Raw genomic sequence first — 19,722 nt, forward strand, 5'->3', positions numbered from 1 at the left:
CGCCGGGGTGCCCTCATGGCGGGTCCAAGATGGACGGCGCACAAATGAATGCCCTTTTCGGAGCCCGTGCGCACGGGCCTCGGCGGCGAGCGGCGGCTTGGTTCTGCACCACGCCACGACGAGCGGCGGCGCGGATCTATCCCGCACAACGGCGGTGGCTTCGGCGGTGAGAAGACCATGAAGATCCCGCCGCCCTTTGACTTGGCTAGGGTTAGGTATTGCCTTTCTTCCTTTCTGTCGATCCAATTCGAATCGGAATTGTTTCTTTCTTCAATCTTTCTGATTCTTTTTTTTCCCAACCGAGATCTACTCGCTAGATCGAGGCATCTGATACCATTGTTAGAAGTTTTGGATCAACTAGCAGTAGATCAAGTGGGAGTACTCACTGATTCTTGAGGAATTCGACCTTGCCATCACTGGTTCGTTGGGGAATGACTGCTCTAGGGCAGCGACGCAGGGCACAGAGGCGTCGCGGTGGCGGCGGCGATGGCGAGGTCGGTGAGGGCCGTTGACGCAGCGGGTCGCCGAAGTTGTGGATGGCGGCTCCGGTAGCGGTGACGGCGCGGCACAGTGGTGCTTCCCGTCGCTGACGGCCCCCCTCTCTAGATCGGGTTAGGGTTTGGACGGTGGGAAACTGTAGCGGCGGCAAACCTTGTTGCCAGAGCCTCTAATCCCCACCTCCACTTTATAGGGCTGCGCGACGGGGGCCCACCAGCCTCATCTTGGGCTGGGCGTCCCCGATCAGGACGCGAGTCAAGGTTGGCCCAGTCGTTGGACTGGCCCGGTGGAGATCAATACTAACAGGGGTGCCTTGTTTGGCACGATGGATTGATCAACGCAAAACAACCTCAAAGCAACGGTACTAACGCTGTTTCTAATGGAGGAATTCTTCATCTCCGTCTGGCTGCAAGAGAATTTCAGAAATCAGGAAACAACAAACGAGGAGTCATCATCGGCGTCGTCACCGGCGCATGCACTGGTGCTTTGAATCTGCTTGCGCTGTTCGTAATTTTGGTGGCCAGGAGGAAGAAAGCCAAGGACAACAACATCCAAGCGGGTGATGGCCGGCTTGTGGCCTTCTCGTACAGAGAACTGCGTTCTGCAACCAACAACTTCTCCGAAAAGCTCGGGCAAGGTGGCTTCGGCTCCGTCTTCAAGGGGCAGCTCCGCGATTCGACCGCCATCGCGGCCAAGAGGCTCGACAGCAGCTTCCAGGGAGAGAAGCAATTCAGAGCTGAAGTGAGCTCGCTCGGCATCGTCCAGCACATGAACCTGGTGAAACTTGTCGGCTTCTGCTGCCAAGGCGAGAACCGGTTCCTCGTCTACGAGCACATGCCGAACCGGTCCCTCGACGTCCACCTGTTCCAGAGCACCGGCGGCGGCGTGTTCCTGGACTGGGCCTCCCGGTACCAGATCGCCGCCAGGGTCGCCAGGGGCCTCGCCTACCTCCACGACGGCTGCCGGGACCGGATCATCCACTGCGACGTTAAGCCGGAGAACATCCTCCTCGACGAGTCGCTCCGCCCGAAACTCGCCGACTTCGGGATGGCCAAGCTCGTGGGGCGGGGCTTCAGCCGCGCGCTGACCACCATGAGGGGCACCATGGGGTACCTCGCGCCGGAGTGGATCGGCGGCGCGGCCGTCACGCCCAAGGTCGACGTGTACAGCTACGGCATGGTGCTGCTGGAGCTCGTGTCGGGGAGGAGGAACGCCTCCGGCGGCGTCGGCGAGGAGTGCCGCAGCACGGGGGCCTCCGGCGGCGGCGTGTATTTTCCCGTGAAAGCGGCGAGGGAGCTGGTCGAGGGGGACGTGGGGACGCTGCTGGACGAGAGGCTGCGCGGCGACGCGGACCTCGAGGAGGTCGAGAGGGCCTGCAAGGTGGCGTGCTGGTGCATCCAGGACGACGAGGATGACCGGCCGGCGATGGGGGAGGTGGTTCAGATGCTCGAGGGCGTGCTGGACCGCGGCATGCCACCGCTGCCGAGGTTGCTGGAGGCCATCTTGGGAAGACCACACTCGTCAACGCAACAGACGACAACTGTTTCAAATACGTCAGCAACCTTTACTAGTGCTAGTGGATCATCACAAAATTAACTAGAGGGCTGCAGCTGTTTTTTTCATAAATAATTGTATTGCATAAATCCACCTAAAAATCATTTTCTATTTTTCTTCAAAAAAATCATTTTCTATTGTCTCACTCCAGTAAAATCGTTCTTTTTTTAATACAATTACTCCATGTCACGCTTGCACGGATCTTCTAGAACAATGCTCAAACTTTCCTTTAGAATGCTCAAATTTCACCGAGCCTCAGTCCCACACTCCCACCTATGTCCATTGTGGCTCATGGTGGTGGGGGAAAAATTGCATGATGGTGGTCTGAAGCCCATAGTTATCAACATTTCACAGGGTTACTTTCTAATCTAATCTTGTAAAAAGACTACTTGGTGCTGACAACATTAGTGGATCAAGAAATTCGACATGCCACCATTGCCGTGAGGTTGATTGAAACCATCTTTGTGAGACCACAATGATCGTTCAAGCCATTATGTCATTTTACCACTCTTCAAGTCTAAGGCCAGTCTCAGTGGGAGTTTCATGGGCACAGTTATCTAGACTGAGAACTGACAGATGGGTTTTATGGTGATGAAACTCTCCTCACATCCCATGAAACTCCAACCTTCTCTCCTTGCCATGTCAGCAAAAGTGAAGGTATTTAATGTCATGAAACTCTCCATGAAACTTCCATTGAGACTGGCCTAAGAGGTTGCAGTCTTGCCTGGATTCTTGATCAGAGAGTCGGTTTGCTCATATATTGTATAAGCCCATGCTTCTGTTTATCTAAGCTCTACTACTCTCTGTGCAGTAACAGGGGTGTGTGAATTTCATGCCATGCATCCTGCTCCTGTGATATAATGCACAGAGAACTCTTGCTAGCGCTGATGGTAAATGCAGTTCAGGATAGAGGCCCTGAATCATACAGCAGGGCTATTGTTTGATTGTTTCTATTCAAAAGGGAATCACTAGCCAAACAAGTCCGATGTTGGTTCCTTTTAAATGTTTATAATCACTAGGTGTATGCCCGTGCGTTGCTACGGACAAAATAAACATAAAAGAAGCCATCCTACTCTGATCACCACTATATTCAGCAAGCAGCAAGCATTGCCATATCTCATGTTGAGCAACTGATATCGGTTCGCTGCAGTGAAGTATACTCAAGCATATTGGCTAACCATTGGCTTAGCATATTGCCACCCATAGACAAAGATTTTTCAAGCTGCACGAACACACCATAGTTGCAATCAATGCTTGTCGAATAACCAAGAAATCAGAAGGATGTTAATTCTTCATTCTTGTGATTCATGGTTGTGATGAAAACAGGAAAGGCTAACCGGAGGTTTAGCGTAGACACAATCACACAACATAAATTTCTTCCTGTACCAAGGAGCTAGTATGGTGAACCCTTTGTCCTTCCATTAGCTGCTGGGTTTACAGTGCAAACTGCTTGTGCCAGCTGCCAGAGGTTCATCACTTCCTTTGGGCCCTTACCTGCCAGAAACAATATTGATCGGGAAAGAACTGTTTTTATGCAAGAAACCAAGCAAAAGCATGGGGCTTGTCACAAGCATACGGATGAAATGAGGCCTCTTATTAGGACTTTTTGTATCATGCATGGATCACAATCTTCTTAACTAAATAGGAGTGGAGTTTCAGAACATTTGGAAAGATTAGCAAAGCATATTGATCCAAATATATATTATCATATATCAGTCATTAGGCCATCAAAGTTAGTCGGTTCTATGCATAGTAACAAGTCTTAGGTTGGCTAATCTAGTCAGCAGCTTTTTATGTACACATGAAGTCATGCATCTCTGTTATATTAATGTGTAGTTTTGATAATATTTTCTGCTAAATCGTGAAGCAACAATAAATTGAGCACACAAATAACCAAAGGAACATCTTGTTGCAGACTCCCTTCAATACTACAATAGTAGCGAATAAGGTTACATCTTTCATGTTTGGGGTAAACACCATGGTTATGTTTCAATCATTCATCTTGTTCAGGTCCCATCCTTTGACAATGCCAGACATTATAAGAGTGCCACCGGAGTCGGATGCAACCAGCTCACAAGCTTGAGGCATTTCCCTTTAGAAATGCATTATTATTGCAGCAGTTTCTTGGAGCCTACAGTATCTGAACCATGCAAGCTTTTCCAATCCAAATGTATAGAAGTTTCAACTCTTTCCCCGTTATGCAATATCTTCCTGGAATAAAGCAATCCACATGCTTCTTGCTAGAAGTAGCAGTTCGTGAAGAAGGCTCAGAATTCAGAATAAAAAAAACATTTGGACATCAGTTGTGTGATGAATCTTATATGCCTTCATGCACTGAATGTGGAAGATTGCAGTTTATCCAATGTTAGGTGGATAAGAGGCAAGTGTAAATTCTATCCTAGTATTTGAAAAAGAAAAATTAGTACTGAAAGCAGACAAACAGAAAAAGGAAAACAAATTAAGAAAATTTATTGTTTTCCATTCTATTCATTTTTGTATATATTGCTATCCACCTCCAAGACTCAAATATGCCATGAACTTAAACAAAACTGCAAACTCATGATAGCATGGAGACACCAGAATCAACGGAGAGCACCAAGTAAGTAATTGAAGCATTTCATCGAATATGTAATCCAAGTTCTGGTTGGGCCATAGCATCAGTAAAATGCTAATTTGGTAAGAATTCAGATAACTTATCTACTGACTTGTAGTGGTTGGAACAGGCCATCGCTCATCACAATCATCAGATAATACATGGCAATTCCTCCCTCGCTCAGAAGGTCCCTGACAGAAGCAAACCTACATGAAAAAAATATATCAAATAAAACCTTTGTGTGCATATATGGAAGACTCAAATTAGGAGCAGTGGATTTCAGAATGAGTATGGAAGGGAATGAAGCTCTTCTTCCAGTATTCAATTATAGCCCCGTTGACATAATATGTAGATTCGAGGAAAACCTACTGAGGTGGCATTTGTACCAATACAAATAATAGTGACAGAGAATCAACCTTGTTTTTTAGAATTCCAATTACAATTGCATCAAGCATATTAATCTACAGTGATAGATCAAGCATTGCCAATGCAGTGAATGTAGGAGGGGTCTGAATTGAAACCAATATGTGCTTGACCGAAGTGGATGAACAACAATTTCTCACAGGCTTCACAGACCTGTATTATGCCTCCTGAAAGCATATATCCCTTGCTCGAAGCAATGGACAAGTGATATTCATCTAAACAGAACAGAAATCCATTAGTAACCACAAAGAAGATTTTATCAGTCAGAAAAACACATTCACTCAGGAGTAATATGCTTTTTTATAACCAAAACAAGAGTCATATGAAAACAACTATTTTTTTTTTCTTCTAACAGATTTGCAAGCATGGAGGAGAACGAGAAGAGACTTTTACAGTCAGAGATATAGCTCATGGGGAAGGGTCTTCTCAGCATCGCTAACTGACTTATGCAATCACATCACTTCTGAGCAATGTTTTAAATAGCCGGCTAATGCATTTAGCTATTTATGTCCAAAAACAAGCTATAGCCGGCTACAGTGGGCTATAGCCGCAGCTAAGGGCTAAGTTATACATGAAAAATCTTAGCTAAATCTCTCTCAAACAGCTATAGCGGGAGATAGCAGAAGTTATAGCCGGAGATTTAAAACCTTGCTTCTAAGAAGCCTAGCACCATGTTCATCCCCACATTCACAGCCTAGCTGTGTCCCTTGCACTATGAAGAATTTTTCTTGGATGGTCGTTCTAGCACTCTCCTGTTAAATAGATCGGTGAAGCATTTGCACCCTACTGACTTCAATAATATAATATAATCTATCCTGTTCAACAGATGGGTCGGGCATCGCGCCCAGAACAATATGAGAAACGGAACTGTATTTTCTCTCCAAATTGATGCCCCAACGAACTGATAGAAGCAGGGTGTTGAAGATGAGGTCACCGGCGCGCGAAACGGTGACGACCGTGGGCGGAGATAGCGCAGAGATCGGCGGCGAGCGGAGGCCCTCCGATCCGCGCGACTGCAGGTAGGCGATTGCGAGTTCGCGGGCCGGCGTCATTGGGCAGTCGGCCGGGAGCGGCGGTGCGCCGGCTTGTCGACCCGCGCGATTGGAGGTCTGCGGTTCCGGTGTGCGGCTGGCGTACTATATCGACCTGAGGGCCGCACGTCGCTTCGGGCGCGGGTAGGATAATGGCCTCCGACTTGAGGCGGGCCGCCAGCGATCCGGGCGCTACTGTGACAGCAGCGGGTGTCGAGGTGGTGAGGCCCGCTCGCCGATCTGGACGTGGTGGGTATGGCGATGTCAACGCGCGGTGGCGATCCTGACTGGTGGGGACAGTGGCGTCAACCCAAGGCAGCAAGACGGCGATCCGGGCGCGGCGAGGACGGCGGCAGTAGAGCGGTGGGGAGCGCGCGCGGAGGAAACGAAGAAGGAATCCGGCGGTAGTTTCGGTAGTCTTCCTTTCGTCAGACGATACAATCGCGTGGGACGGGCGGCCAATGAAATCGTGTGGTGCAGGCTGGTCGCAAGCAACACCACGATGATCAGACGGGTAAAAATCGCCGGCGGTGAGACGACGGGGAGGAGCGACGTACGAAGGCTGGAATGACGATGGAAAAAAGAAGTGACCCTTAGCCTCTTTTTTATTTTTAGTAGTAGAGAAGAGATAGTACGCTGTATAAACGGCATCAGCGAGTTGACTCCTTCCAATTCCAGCTCGTTTATGCATTTACAGTCAGGTGCTTGCTTGTACCAACAGAATGAGTGGCATCAATCACAATCCACATCACAAACACAGCAATTCTCGCGAAACCAATCATTGTATTCCATTGCAGTGAGGCCTACGGATACTATCATCCTGAACTGCTTGAAAGAAGGTTGATCGGCTCCTCTGTTCAGCAGGGAGCCAATTCCTTCCAGCTCGTTATGCAATTCATATTCCATTGCAGTGATTCTTGCAAGAACAAAGCCAACACATTGCAGTGAAACCACCCATCAATCATATTCCATTGCAGTGAGGACAATGCATTCAGAACATTACTACAAGAAAGCACAGCAAGGAACGAACGGCCCGTGCATCTAGATCTAGTCCTCCCACCGCGGGCAGGTAAACGAGCACCACGACGACGGACGAGCAGCAGAGGCGGCTCTAGGCCCTCTCGCCCCTGATGCGGCGCGCGAGCTGGATGTCCTTGGGCATGATGGTGACGCGCTTGGCGTGGATGGCGCAGAGGTTGGTGTCCTCGAAGAGCCCCACCAGGTAGGCCTCCGCGGCCTCCTGCAGCGCCGCCACCGCCGAGGACTGGAACCGCAGGTCCGTCTTGAAGTCCTGCGCGATCTCCCGCACCAGCCGTTGGAAGGGCAGCTTCCGGATCAGCAGCTCCGTGCTCTTCTGGTACTTGCGGATCTCGCGCAGCGCCACCGTGCCCGGGCGGAAGCGGTGCGGCTTCTTCACGCCGCCCGTCGCCGGCGCCGACTTGCGCGCCGCCTTGGTCGCCAGCTGCTTCCGCGGCGCCTTGCCGCCGGTGGACTTGCGCGCCGTCTGCTTCGTGCGGGCCATTGGACGGGAGGTGACGGAGCGGCGGCGAGCGGGCTGGAGGATTTGGGGATTGGAAACTGGAATTCGATTTGCTGTGGGAGGATTCGGTTTTGCTTGGGGTATTTGTAGCGGCGAGAGGGTGGGGGAGGCGGGATCGCGAAAATTTTTGGGAGGCGCGGGCGGGGGAGGCGTTGTGGCCGTTGGATGGAGATGGACGGTGGGGCGTGGCGCTTCTGGGGGTGGTGATCCGCGTGCTGGGTGGTGGTGCGCAGCCATTGGCAGACGCGGCTTCGACGAGGATCGGTAGCCCCACCTGGTGATTTCGGCCGCGGCTGACGGGCTCAGCCCACGATGATTATTTTGAGCCCATTAAACACCCACCGTTTCTCTCTTCTCTTAATTCTAATACAGCCCAGCTCGCCGGGATAAACGGGCCAAAAGGAACGTGGTCCAATCGAACCCAAGGCCCCACCGAAATTCCTCGCCGCCGCCGCCGCCGACTCGCCGTCTTCCTCCTGGAGGCCGGCGCCCCTCCTCCATCCATCCCACCGGCAGGGATGCTGAACCCCTGCCTAAACGTTCTAGGCCGACACGACGTAGGCGTCGAGCTCGTCAGTGGCAACGGGCAACATCCACTTCCTCGCCAAGCTCCCCCTGGTCGGTATTGGTTGATGTCTCTCGTGTTTACTTTGACTGAGCTGCGATTGGTGATGCTACCTATATGCCACGAGGGAGGCTCTCCACGAGCACGACGAGGTGGATCTCCTCTACTGGACGGCGAGCGCGTGAGGAAGCTGCAGCAGAAGCAGACACCTGGTCTATAACACCGGCCGCAACGACCAGGTACAAAACTTTCAGGCCGCTGGAAAGCACAAAGGTTTTTTCCTTTTGATCCTAGGAGTTGTTTATCTGTGAATCTGTGATTGCGCTGCTTAATTGAACCTGGACGAAGCTTATCTTCTGTGAGTACAATATAAATCTGCAGGCACTGAAGACGATTGTTCACCTCGCACTATCTGACATTCGCTGCACTGCAAATAACGTAGCACGGGTCCCTTCCCTGATGTAGTCTTTCAGCTGGCAGATTGCTCACTTGATGAATATCAGATAATAGAGAAGTTCCATAACCATGTTGTGATACAGATGGACAGTTGGGCACACTGAGAATGAGAGACTAAACCATGATGACAAACACAGAGATCATCCATTGGCTTGGACAGTGAATAAAAGAACTAAAATAGAAACAGGAATGCAAGGACAATAATGGAAAATAGCTAGTATTCAATCTTCTTTCTATAGTACCTTTTCGTATTGGATATCGGCACATTGTTGATTAAATGGGTTGCGACAGTCCGCAAAATCTCATAACAGCAACTTATTGCAGTGCTTGGATCATGAGACAAGACACGGATTTACAGCCTTTTACAAGATGACAGTAGAGACAAACCTCCCTACAATCGCGATAACAGAACCAATCTTGCTCCTTGTGTTCACTAAACTAACAAATTTACAGAGAAATGAAGAGGAGAAAAGGAGAGGCGCGGCAATTGCCGTCCTTTTGGAACAAAAAAAAAAATGGAGAGGAGCAGCAAGTGTCATGACTTCGACTTTGGGATGGCACCAATGATCGACTGGAAGGCTTGGGTTGTGCAGGGGATATGAAGGATCCCCTGCTGCTCATACCCGAACTCCTGCACCGCCAGATCTAGAAGCTCAAGGAAGTAGGGTTGCTTCAGGTGCTCCATGGGCACGAGGATCTTCTCCCTCTCCTCCCCCTGCCCTATCAGAATTGGTACATACCCTCGTGGAACCCTATCCTTCCTAGCCATGCCCTCCTTCCTTCCTCTTCTCCCTTGTGGCATAGAATAGAACTGATCTTCCTACCCCTGAATTATATACAACTCTGTTCCTTAACTGCATCGCATAAAGACATACATGACTTGCATAAATATATTAGGCTGCCAGTCTCCATTTGAATCCTTGGAGAGTTGCATATTTGTTTAAGCACAGGCAGTATTGCAGATAAATCCCCAAATCCAAATTTATTCCACATGACTCCTGTGTTCTATGCCAATAGCCCAATACTTATAGATTCTTCCCTTGGCTTGAGATGTTGACTTCATCTCTTGTTGTGCCACCTGTCTTGTTCCATGATGTCAATCATTTTTTTATGCTGTATTATGAAGGTTAAGTTGCTGCATGAATAGGTCAACCAGTGTTTAAGGAGCTACTTGATGAATGGCGAGTACACGAGGTCCTGGATTTTATTCTCCACATATACGAGTGAATATACGACACGGATGTACTAATGTGTTTTGCTCCTTTTTATAGTTTGAAGATTCATTTGTTTTCCCTCATCATTGAGCTGATGTCGTGGCAAGCAAGCAGCTTGATAGAGCTGCCTTTTTGTTTATGCCAAGTCAATATGGTGATATTGGTATTCTGCGTGTATTATTGTAGCCACTTCCTCTAGTTTATGTCGTTATGACACCCTGTTAGTTGTGGATAACTGGGGATGGACTAAAGTGTCTCCAAGTCAACTCATTAGTAACCTTTACTATTAAGCTTGGATGTATTTGATGCAATAAGCTATAGTGTGATTTGTCCCTTTGCAGCGTTACCTGAAACTTGTCAGGTAAAATGTTAGGGTACCTGTTCCTTGACTTATCCATTCGCTCATGTAAACTACAACTACTGTTCGTGCAGAGCGAATGCTAGTACATGAAAATGCTGTTCGAGGCTTAAGCAGCACCGCTCACCGAAAACCAGCGTGCACGGTGGATATCTTGCACATGAGCTTGCAGGGTTTTTTTTTTTATACCGGAAATGAACTCTGCAGACTTGCTGTGTAAGGATCTTTCGCGACTCGATTGAGTTGGGTTTTCGTTAGAACTAGAAAGATGGCGCGGCATTGGTGCGCCTGAGGGCCATTTGCTGGTGTTTTATACATGAAATGTAATGAAAGGTTGCCTCTTAAGACGAAGTTATTATAGATCAATTTTTTTAGTTTATATAATTTGTATTTCTTATGTAAGAGTTCATATGAAACATGTTGGTTCACGGTTGAATAGTAGCATGAAAAACTTGAGAACAAAAGGACAGAAGTATAGGTCCCATAGGCCTTATTTCGTGTTGTAGGATTGTAGTGCTTTGAATTTGAAATTGTAATATATAATAAAGCTGTAGATTTTGAAATTCTAAGCAATTTTTGTATTCAACACTTTTTAATTTGAATATGTTTGGTATGGTGTACATATTGTAGGTACGACGGACCACACAAGCATTTGTGCAAACGAATTGCGAAATCATTTTGAATTTTAAAATTTGATCTATAATAAAGTTGTAGTTTTTGGATCTTTTATCAAATTCTATATTAAACAACTCTTGATTTCAACATATTTTGATGTTCAAATTGTAATGGAATAGGGTTTGGTTTAATTTACTTAAAATCTGAGGATTTTTCTAAAAGAAATCATAAGAGAGGACTAGGACGGCGGGTTGATTTTATAAAGAAAATTAATGTTTACTTTGCAAAATTCCCTAAGTCGTGATGGCTAGACTGTGTATTGATTTCTCTAAAGAAAGAGGATTTGTTCGCAAAACTATCTAAGATAGGAGGTCGGACCGTCGGACTGCAAATTGATCTCTCTAAAACCAAAATATCTTTTTTACAAAACAAGCGGAAAAAATCACAAAAACTGTCCACACGGTTGTTCCAACGATCGCAAACATGGGCAGCGTGGCCATGCTCCAGGCCATGGATCGGCCGTGCTAGGACGCACTTTCGTGTTTTAGGATTAGAGATTTAGGGCATCGATTTTTTTTTCAATTTAAGTCTCATCACATCATATGTTTACACACCAATTTAAAGTACTAAATATATTACAAAATTAATTTCATAAGTCATGGCTTAATCACGAGACGAATCTATTAAGCTTAATTAATCTATAATTTGATCACTAATTGCTGCAGTAACCATCAGCTAATTTTGAATTAATTATTCTTAATAGATTCGTCTAGAGCCCTAATTGCAATTATACAATTAGTTTTATATTAAATTAGCATCTGAACATTCGAATTGACATTCGAATATTCGATATGACAACAACTAAACGAGACCTTAGAGGACGCGTGTCAACAGAGTGCACAATCTGATCAAGCCCAGCCCGACATTTCCTCCCAGCCCAGCCAACCCTGTCAGAGTTTCAAAAAAAAAAAAGCTAAACCTGGCAGCACGGCGCACGGTGCCGAGCAGCGAGCCGGCGAGAGTCCTTGCCGCCGTAGCAACCACAGCTGCTGTGCCGTGCAGCCTCTGCCGCTCCCGTGCGCCGCGCGCCTGTACCCGCCGCCGCCCAAAGGCCCCAAACGGCCTCGCGACACCGCCGAGGCAACCGCTGCCGCCCGAGCAGCCCCCCCACCCCCGCGCGCACCAGTGGGCCCGGCCGTTAACCTCACCTTCATACACCGGGTCTTCATAAAGAGGCTTTTACCTATGTGCCATTACAAATTGTTGGAATGATCTTCGTGCCATCCAAATTTTTGAAAGTTCCTCTGTACCTTTCAAGTTTCTTTTACTCAGGTGCCACTACCGTTAACGTTAACGGGTAGCAGAGAAGCCTGCAACTAGATGTAAAATTATATTTGTACCCATCACTCTCCCAGTCAATCACGGGTCCTCCGCTTCACCTTTCTGTTCTCTAGAAAGAAGGTGAAACCGGATCTCATCTGGAGCGGATTTGAGCGACGGGCAGGCGCCTCACGCGGTGGCAGCAGCGGGCATCGCGGCGCAGGAGGGCCGCGCGGCTCCTCGCGCTGCAGGGGGTGCTGCGCTGCAGGGGGCCCCGTGCTGAGGGGGCCCGCGCGAGCAGGGAGGGGCACGAGGCCCTCGCGCCGCGGGCGGGTTGGCGCGTAGGGGCGTGGGCCCACACGCGAGCAGGGAGGGGCGCGGGACGCCGGCGCCTCCTCGCGCTGTAGCGTCCGCGGCGGCTGGTGCGGGAGCAGCGCCCGACGCGGGAGCGGGCCAGCGTGACGTGCAAGCGAGAATTTGAGCAGATCTGACCAGGATGGCGGATGAGCGACCAGCTTGGCTTCCAGATGGGTGAGTTCTCGTTTGTGCCTTCAATTCTACAGCATCAGTGTCATGTTTGGTGTTGGTTGGATTTGATTAAACTGTATAGATATGTATGTTCATATGTAGGAATGACATCGAGACCAGTTTCAATTTAGAAATCAAGATAATTAGTCCAAGTATGCGAGGACCATGGTTTGGCTTTAACAAAGTTGTTGATTCAGACACCATAAATTTTAATGACCTTGTTGATGAAATTGTGGATAAGTTTCCTAGTGGGTACGGTGATGTGGTGAAGCTATTCTATTTCTGTGCTGATAGCAAGTCTAATATTGAAATTCATTCTGACCAAGACTTAATGAATATGTTCACGAAAGCGAAACATATGACTTCCAAATGTTGTCGCATGTCAATTGCATACCATAAACCTAATGCTAATCCACCAGAAATTCCATTATGGGATAATGTTTAAATCCCATGCACCTTGTCAATGCCAGCCCCTAGCTATGTAGAACATAGCAAAGCAATTCAACCTAGGACTGTTACAGAACCAGATCATGACATGGGAATTTCAGCCGCCCCTAGCTATGTAAAACAAATTGAATATGTGGGGGTTGATGAAGACCTTGATTTATACTTTGACGTCGCACCTACTTCTCATGGGAATGTTGACACAAGTGAGTAAAAGGATGAAGATTATGATTCAGGTTTGAATTCTGAATCTGATTCTATGACTGACTGCGATATGAATCCCGAGGTAGATGAGACTGTTAAGGATACATTACCATCTCACATACCTGAAGTTGCATACAACAAAGATGACCCTCCTATGGAAGTAGGGAGCATCTATCCAAACATATTTGAATTTAAGTTGGCTCTTGCAACACATGCTATCAAGAATGAATTTGAGTATAACATTGAAAAGAGTGAACCAGGGAAGTATCGGGCATACTGCACGGGCTATGTAGATGGTTGTAAGTGGAGGATTCATGTATCACGTACAAAGGGCGATCAGACTACTATACAGGTAATTTCTTTGTGCATATTTTGTCACTTATACAAAGGACATGTTCATGCAGAGCATGGCAAGTTTCTGGATTACCTTGTAAGCATGCAATTGCTTTTATCACCTCGATACCTGGAGAGAAGATAGAAGACCATGTGGACAACAACTACTCAGTACAGATGTTCAAAGCTGCCTATGATGGTAAAATTCCTTCTCTACCAGACAAATCCATGTGGCCCAAATCAGAACATGGTTTCTTCATGCATCCTCCATTGTTGAAGTCAACAACTGGTAGGAGAAAGCAAAATAGATACAAGGCAGCAGCAGAGGGTGGCAGCAAAGGAGCCAAGGGAAGCCATCAGTGTCCAATCTATCAACAGTATGGACATCGTTGGTGGAAGTGTAAGGATGGTGACCCAAACGACATAGCTGCAATGCTTGCTGAAAGGTAACATGGAAACTAAAGTTTGTAACTATTTTTACATGTTTGTTGCATTACTAGTTGCTAACATATTTGTCGTGCAGAGGTTCCCCTAAAAAGAAGAAAAAGAAGGTGCCACCAGCTAATATTGAGACTAGTATTGTGCTTGCAGCACCTGCACAAAAGATGGTCTTCCCTGTTGTACCTAGTGTTGTGGATCTATCAAAGAAAAGGAAGAACAAATCATCCTCAACAACTGGTGCGAAGAAACAAAAGAGAACTTCAGCTGCTGAGACTAGTGACCCCTCTGTGAGGTAAGCTAATTTTTAGTTCTATCTTTTTACCATTTCAATAGGTTTACTAATATCTCTCCTTTATCAGGGGGTCTGCAACAGGTTCAAATCAGCTAAATCTTTTGGCGATTACATATCCTTCTGGACCAAGTGAGCAGCACATGGATGACAAGCGAACAAGTCAGCAGAAGAAGAAAAGGTCCATAAAAAAATAACTCCAAACAAGTCTAGTCCAGCCATGGCAACTCGCAGCAAGGTCCCTAGTTCTCCTTCTAGTCCGGCCATGGGAACCAGAAGCAAGAAAAAACTAGATCTTTGATGAGTTTGCATGTGTATGCCATGCTTTTGTAGTACTTGAATCTATGTTTAGAGTTCAGACTAGTAATGAGGTCAATATGGCCATCTTTTGTGTGCAAACTTGACATTTGATCAAGCTGACTATGCACGTTGATGATGTATTTGGACCTCTTTTATGTCTAATTCTGTTTACTTAAATACTAATTGTGGTTGTGTCGATTGTTCAATTTTTGCCTATCTTGCAATATTATATTTTGATTATATGATGCGGGTAATTTTTATGTGCGCATATACATGATTACTCCACGTACACCCTGGCAGAATATGCTTGGCAGAATTAACAGTGGTACACAGGTAAAAACATGAAAATGTGTTGCATTCTACAACTAGGGGCAAAATCATCTTTTCCTATGCAAGTTAACTGCTGTTACAAGGAAAATTGATGGGAGTGGCACCTGGGTAAAAGAAACTTCCATGAAGGGTACATGGGAACTTTCTAAAATTTGGATGGCACGTAGGTTATTACAACAATTTATAATGGCGCATAGATAATTGCCTCCTTCATAAACCACAGACACGAACACCCACCAGTCCACCGAACGTTGACTGCTCAGCTGTTGGCTGCTGAGAGTGGACCACCACGTGTCTAATAAATCCGTGTCCTCTTTGTTTTGTGATCATCTGTTTTTTTTCTTTTGTTTTAATTTGCAAGCTTTGTGGTCGCCTTGTAATCTTGTTGGGGCTTTAGTTCTCTCGAATATGGCAATGGCTAGACTTAAATCTGGTTTGTAGTGGAGTAAAATCGTCAGGGCAAGTAGTTTATAACTGTCTTTCAGAAAAAAAGAAGTTTATATTTGGTTTTTGAACATTTGCACAACAATGCCTCATGGTATGTATGTATGTACTCAAACAACCTCCTGAGTCAAAAATTTGACCTCCTTTCTTACCAGAACTAAGCAGCTCTCTCCATTCCTACAAGTAAGCAGCTCTCTCTCAATTCCTACCAAACTAAGCAGCTCTCTCCCTCTCTTAAAAACAAGCCCCCCTTCGTAAAACCTGTCAGCAGCACCCTGAGTCAAAATTTCTACCAGAACTAAGTAGCCCTCACTGTAGGGTCTGCAGCCCGCCGCTCAACGATGACTTGAAGTTGAGCACTCCTCGGAGAGCCCTGCCAATACGGCTCCAGGGCTTGCCGTTGTCGCAACCTTCCAAGATGACCAAATACAATTGATCAGAAGTCAGAATGGTGATCGATTCAGAAATAAGCAAGTGGTCTGGTGGTGATTGATGAATGATGAGATACAATCTCAAGCCGTGCAAATTAACCAAAATCGATCACAAGTGATCAGTGCTATTGATCGATTCATGCATATATAGTAACAAGCCGGACAACATGCATGGCAAAACAGTACGCAGGCAGCACTAGATTTGCATCAGACATCAGTGCAGGTCAAAGCTTATTCTAAAAAAAAAATCTGTGCAGCTCAAAGTGAAAACTACGTACCTGAAGGGGAAGACCTGACGCGTCCAGGAAGAGCAGGTGGCACCTCCCAGGCGAGCACGCCGACGGCGGAGTGGAGGGCCTGCGCCACTTCCACTGACTGGCTCACGATGATACATTTGTTCTCCAAATCGACGCCGTATATGCAAGCCGTCCCGTTGAAGTTCTCAAAGAAGCATACGATCCTACTATCCCTGGGGTGGATGACAGCAATGGCATCTGGACGGGTCTTCCTCAAGAGTTCTGCCCAGGTACAGTTCGGGTCAGCTCGGATCTCCAGGAACGGCACCCGGTAGTCATCCACGAAAGTGCCCGCGGTGGTGTCAAGCGTGGACGCGATGATGGTACCAGGGGAGTCCGTCGGCCCAACGACTTTGACAAGCCGGATTTTCCCACCACTTAGCGCCAAGCTCGTGTGCTTGGCCACCACCTCACCGGACGTCAGCGTTGCTGTGGGGGCAGCGAGCCCGGGCACGCGGACCCGGCGCAGGCGCGGCTGCTGCGAGAACGGGTCGCAGGACAGGATGTTGCCATTCAGGAGGTCGAACCACCAGAGCTTCCCGGCTTGTGGAATCACGCCGCCGCAGCTCCAGAGCTCCGGGAGGGGCTCGGTGCAGGTGAGGTTCTTCTCTTCCCACGCTCCATTTCGTGTGGTGTAGCAGACGAGAGTGGCGTGCCTGGTGTGGTGCCGCAGAAAGGCTCGAGGAGGGCCACCATGCAGTGGCCCCCGCCGCGAGCGTCCTGGATCAGCCCCAGGCTGCGGGCGATGGGGGTAGGACCAGGCCCCGCATCAGGAAGTCGAGCGGTCGATCTTCTGCTGGCATCGCAGAGGATGAGAGTGATCTCACAGCCATGGGTGGCCTCGAGAAGCAACCAGCCGGAGTGGTCGGCTGCGCGGATCCGCACCGTCACTTCGGGATGTTCTTGGGCTTCTGGGACTAGGCTGGCGTCGATGATCAATGTTGAGACGCGCGGGGGAGCCTCCCAGTGGAATGTGATGCGTTCTTGGACACTGCTGACGCTGGCAGTGGAGTTCAGTATCACCCAACGCCCTCTCGGCGGCTGTAGCACCGTCCCTGCATCCGGAAAAGGCTCCGATACAATTCATCAGTGGGTCACAATCACAGGCTCCACAGCCTCACAGCAAGAGCAAGCAATGCATGGCGTGATGCTCCCATTTGAAAGCACAAATGTTAAATCGAAAGAAACTGATGATGCAAAGCAGAAATAACTTATCCTATATGTTCGACTCATTATCCAAAAGTAGCCTACGCGCAACAGTTTGGATTATTCACAGTTAGTTCTAGATAGACGACAGCCTTGAAGTTCCACTCTGTTCGCTGCATCCAGCCAACAGTATTTTTCTTTCACACCAAACCAGCACCAGCCACCAGCCACCAGCCAGCCAGCAGTACCAGTACCAGCCACCAGCCACAGCACAGCAGAGTGCAGCACGTGCATTGATTATGGAGAACGAAAAGGACTTCGTAGGTCCAAATGTGTCATTCATGCAAGATAATGTAATAATTAAGAAGAGCAAAGTACTAGGTTTGTAGGCCCAATGTACTTATCATTCATGCAAGTAATAACATCACTCGCTTAGAGGAGAAAATTTAGAGCATAGCCAGAGAATTGCAACTAAGGATAAAACATCTCAAGATGTTGACATCATATATAATCTGAAATGAGTACAAGATCAAGTTTTACACACAGGCCAGTCAAGGTTTTTCTCTCTCTGTAAGGTGGCCAGCCTTCCAATATCTGAGATGGCAGGATAAGGCAATGAACAATCAAATATCTATTTCTTTTGTGTTTGGTCAGCATATCAAGTTACCACACGCAAAATTAAAGGCCCAACAACAGAGCCTCAATTAAAAGCGGGGATGCACATCATGAGCATGCGGCTACACGGACAGCACCAAGAATAAAATTCAGGAAACAACTGCATTCGATCGACTGGTTAACCAAAGGAGAAAGGCAGGTGAATAAAATTGATTGATGCGCGTACCGTCGGATGAAGCAGGATCGTCGCCGCGAACCGTGGGTGGCAGTGGCAGCTCCCAACCCCACGCATCGACGAAGCGAGAGCCCTGCAACTCGAGGTTCTGAACTTGACGGTCCACCAAGCACTCCTCGCAGGCAAGGACCAGCCTCGCGCGCACGTCCAAGGCGAAGAGCGCCGTGTCCTGGAAGAAGTAGACGACGTCGTGGTTGTTGGGGTGGACGAGGGCGAGCTTCGGCACCTTGCCCCGCGGCAGGCCGGCGGCGACGTAGCTGTCGTGGGCCCAGATGTCGGTGAAGGACGCCTCGCACTCGAACCTCCAGGGATGCGGGCCCGCCGGGTTGACGAGCGTCCACATCGAGACGGTCGGGGGGGGGGGGGGGGGGGGGGGGGGGGCGTTGACGGCGGCGCTGTCGTAGGAGAGGCCCTGGATCTCGACGTAGCGCAGCATGCCCTGGCTTGGCCTGATGAGGCGGTGCTGGTCCATCTCGCTGGTGGGGCGGGGGCCGTCGCCGAGGCCGTGCATCTTGCAGCCGGGCGGAAGCGGGACGAAGCGCAGATGGGGGTGGCTGTCGAAGGGGTCGCAGACGAGCATGCCGTAGGCGACGTCGACCCACCAGAGGAGACTGTCGTGGGCGATGACGCCGTCCGCGCCCCAGCTCTCGTGGTCCCTGTCGGAGGCGAGCGGCTTGACGGCCCACTGGCCGGTGGCGGTGGAGTAGCAGAGGAGGGCGTCGTGGCGCCTGCTCACGCTAGCGTGGAGCTGGGCGACCATGTAGTGCCCGGGGCGGCGAGGGTCGGCGACGAGGCCTATGTTGAGGCGGGACAAGAGCTTCAGGCCCATCTCCAAGGGGACGACGGGAAGGCGTGCGGCGGTGCCGGCCTTCACATCGCAGAGGAAGTAGTCGGGGTCGCCCGGTCCCCGGGTGGCCATGAAGAGGAGGCGGTCCGAGCCGACGGCCACGATGCGGGGGAAATCGTTGCGCTCGCGCCGCCTGGCGTTGGGGACGAGGCGCTCGGGCAGCGCCAGGTAGGAGGGGCGCGGCGGGTCGTGGAGCTCGAGCAGGAGGTCGGCGGTGCCGGGGGCGATCGCCTCGGCCCCCACGTCGCTGGCGCCGTAGACGACTGGGACGCAGGAAAGTGCGACCCACGGGAGCGGAGGCGCGGCATCGCACGGCTCCCGCTGCGCCGGTGCGGAAGCCATGGATGGTTTTGCGTGGAGGCGAGTTGATTGGCTTCAGGAAGGGGTTGGAGGGGAGGGGATGGATTTATTTAGGCCGGAGCCCGGAGAACGGGAGGCGGTGGTGGAGGGGAGAGGCGAGATTGTTCTTGTTCCGCAGCAAATTCGGGGGCACGGCGCGCGACGGCGACGGCGGGGTGTTTCTGCTGCCAGCCTGCGCGACGGCAGTTGGGCGCAGTGGGTCCACTGAAGAAAGACTTGACTACTTGAGACATCACCCAATTTTTTTTCTTGTATATTGTTGTTAAGACCACTCACATCTGCTCTTCTGTTTTTAAAATGGAAATTGAACAG

The 19,722-nt window shown here is 49.1% G+C and overlaps 3 protein-coding genes and 1 long non-coding RNA gene across 4 annotated transcripts; 2 read left to right on the plus strand and 2 right to left on the minus strand.

The window, feature by feature from the left end:
* The first annotated feature begins 48 nt into the window (after window positions 1-48).
* LOC120709614 (G-type lectin S-receptor-like serine/threonine-protein kinase At2g19130) lies at window positions 49-2,094 on the plus strand. The gene is made up of 2 exons (XM_039995298.1): window positions 49-215; window positions 1,023-2,094. Exons 1-2 carry the CDS (start codon window positions 49-51, stop codon window positions 2,092-2,094), a joined length of 1,239 nt encoding a protein of 412 aa, XP_039851232.1.
* A 1,199-nt stretch (window positions 2,095-3,293) lies between these two features.
* On the minus strand, window positions 3,294-5,530 carry LOC120705943. Its single transcript, XR_005688111.1, has 2 exons — window positions 5,222-5,530; window positions 3,294-4,851 (listed from the first exon to the last, which is right to left on the minus strand). It is a non-coding gene; the product is annotated as an uncharacterized LOC120705943 (long non-coding RNA).
* A 1,508-nt stretch (window positions 5,531-7,038) lies between these two features.
* Window positions 7,039-7,706, minus strand: LOC120705944 (histone H3.2). The gene has a single exon (XM_039990500.1). It carries the CDS (start codon window positions 7,619-7,621, stop codon window positions 7,211-7,213), a length of 411 nt encoding a protein of 136 aa, XP_039846434.1. The 5' UTR covers window positions 7,622-7,706; the 3' UTR covers window positions 7,039-7,210.
* Window positions 7,707-12,531: 4,825 nt separating this feature from the next.
* Window positions 12,532-14,898, plus strand: LOC120705945. Its single transcript, XM_039990501.1, has 4 exons — window positions 12,532-12,698; window positions 13,748-14,122; window positions 14,200-14,409; window positions 14,477-14,898. Exons 1-4 carry the CDS (start codon window positions 12,664-12,666, stop codon window positions 14,601-14,603), a joined length of 747 nt encoding a protein of 248 aa, XP_039846435.1. The 5' UTR covers window positions 12,532-12,663; the 3' UTR covers window positions 14,604-14,898.
* Window positions 14,899-19,722: the final 4,824 nt, after the last annotated feature.

This window comes from Panicum virgatum, chromosome 5K (assembly GCF_016808335.1).
Source record: "Panicum virgatum strain AP13 chromosome 5K, P.virgatum_v5, whole genome shotgun sequence".
NCBI lineage: Eukaryota > Viridiplantae > Streptophyta > Magnoliopsida > Poales > Poaceae > Panicum > Panicum virgatum.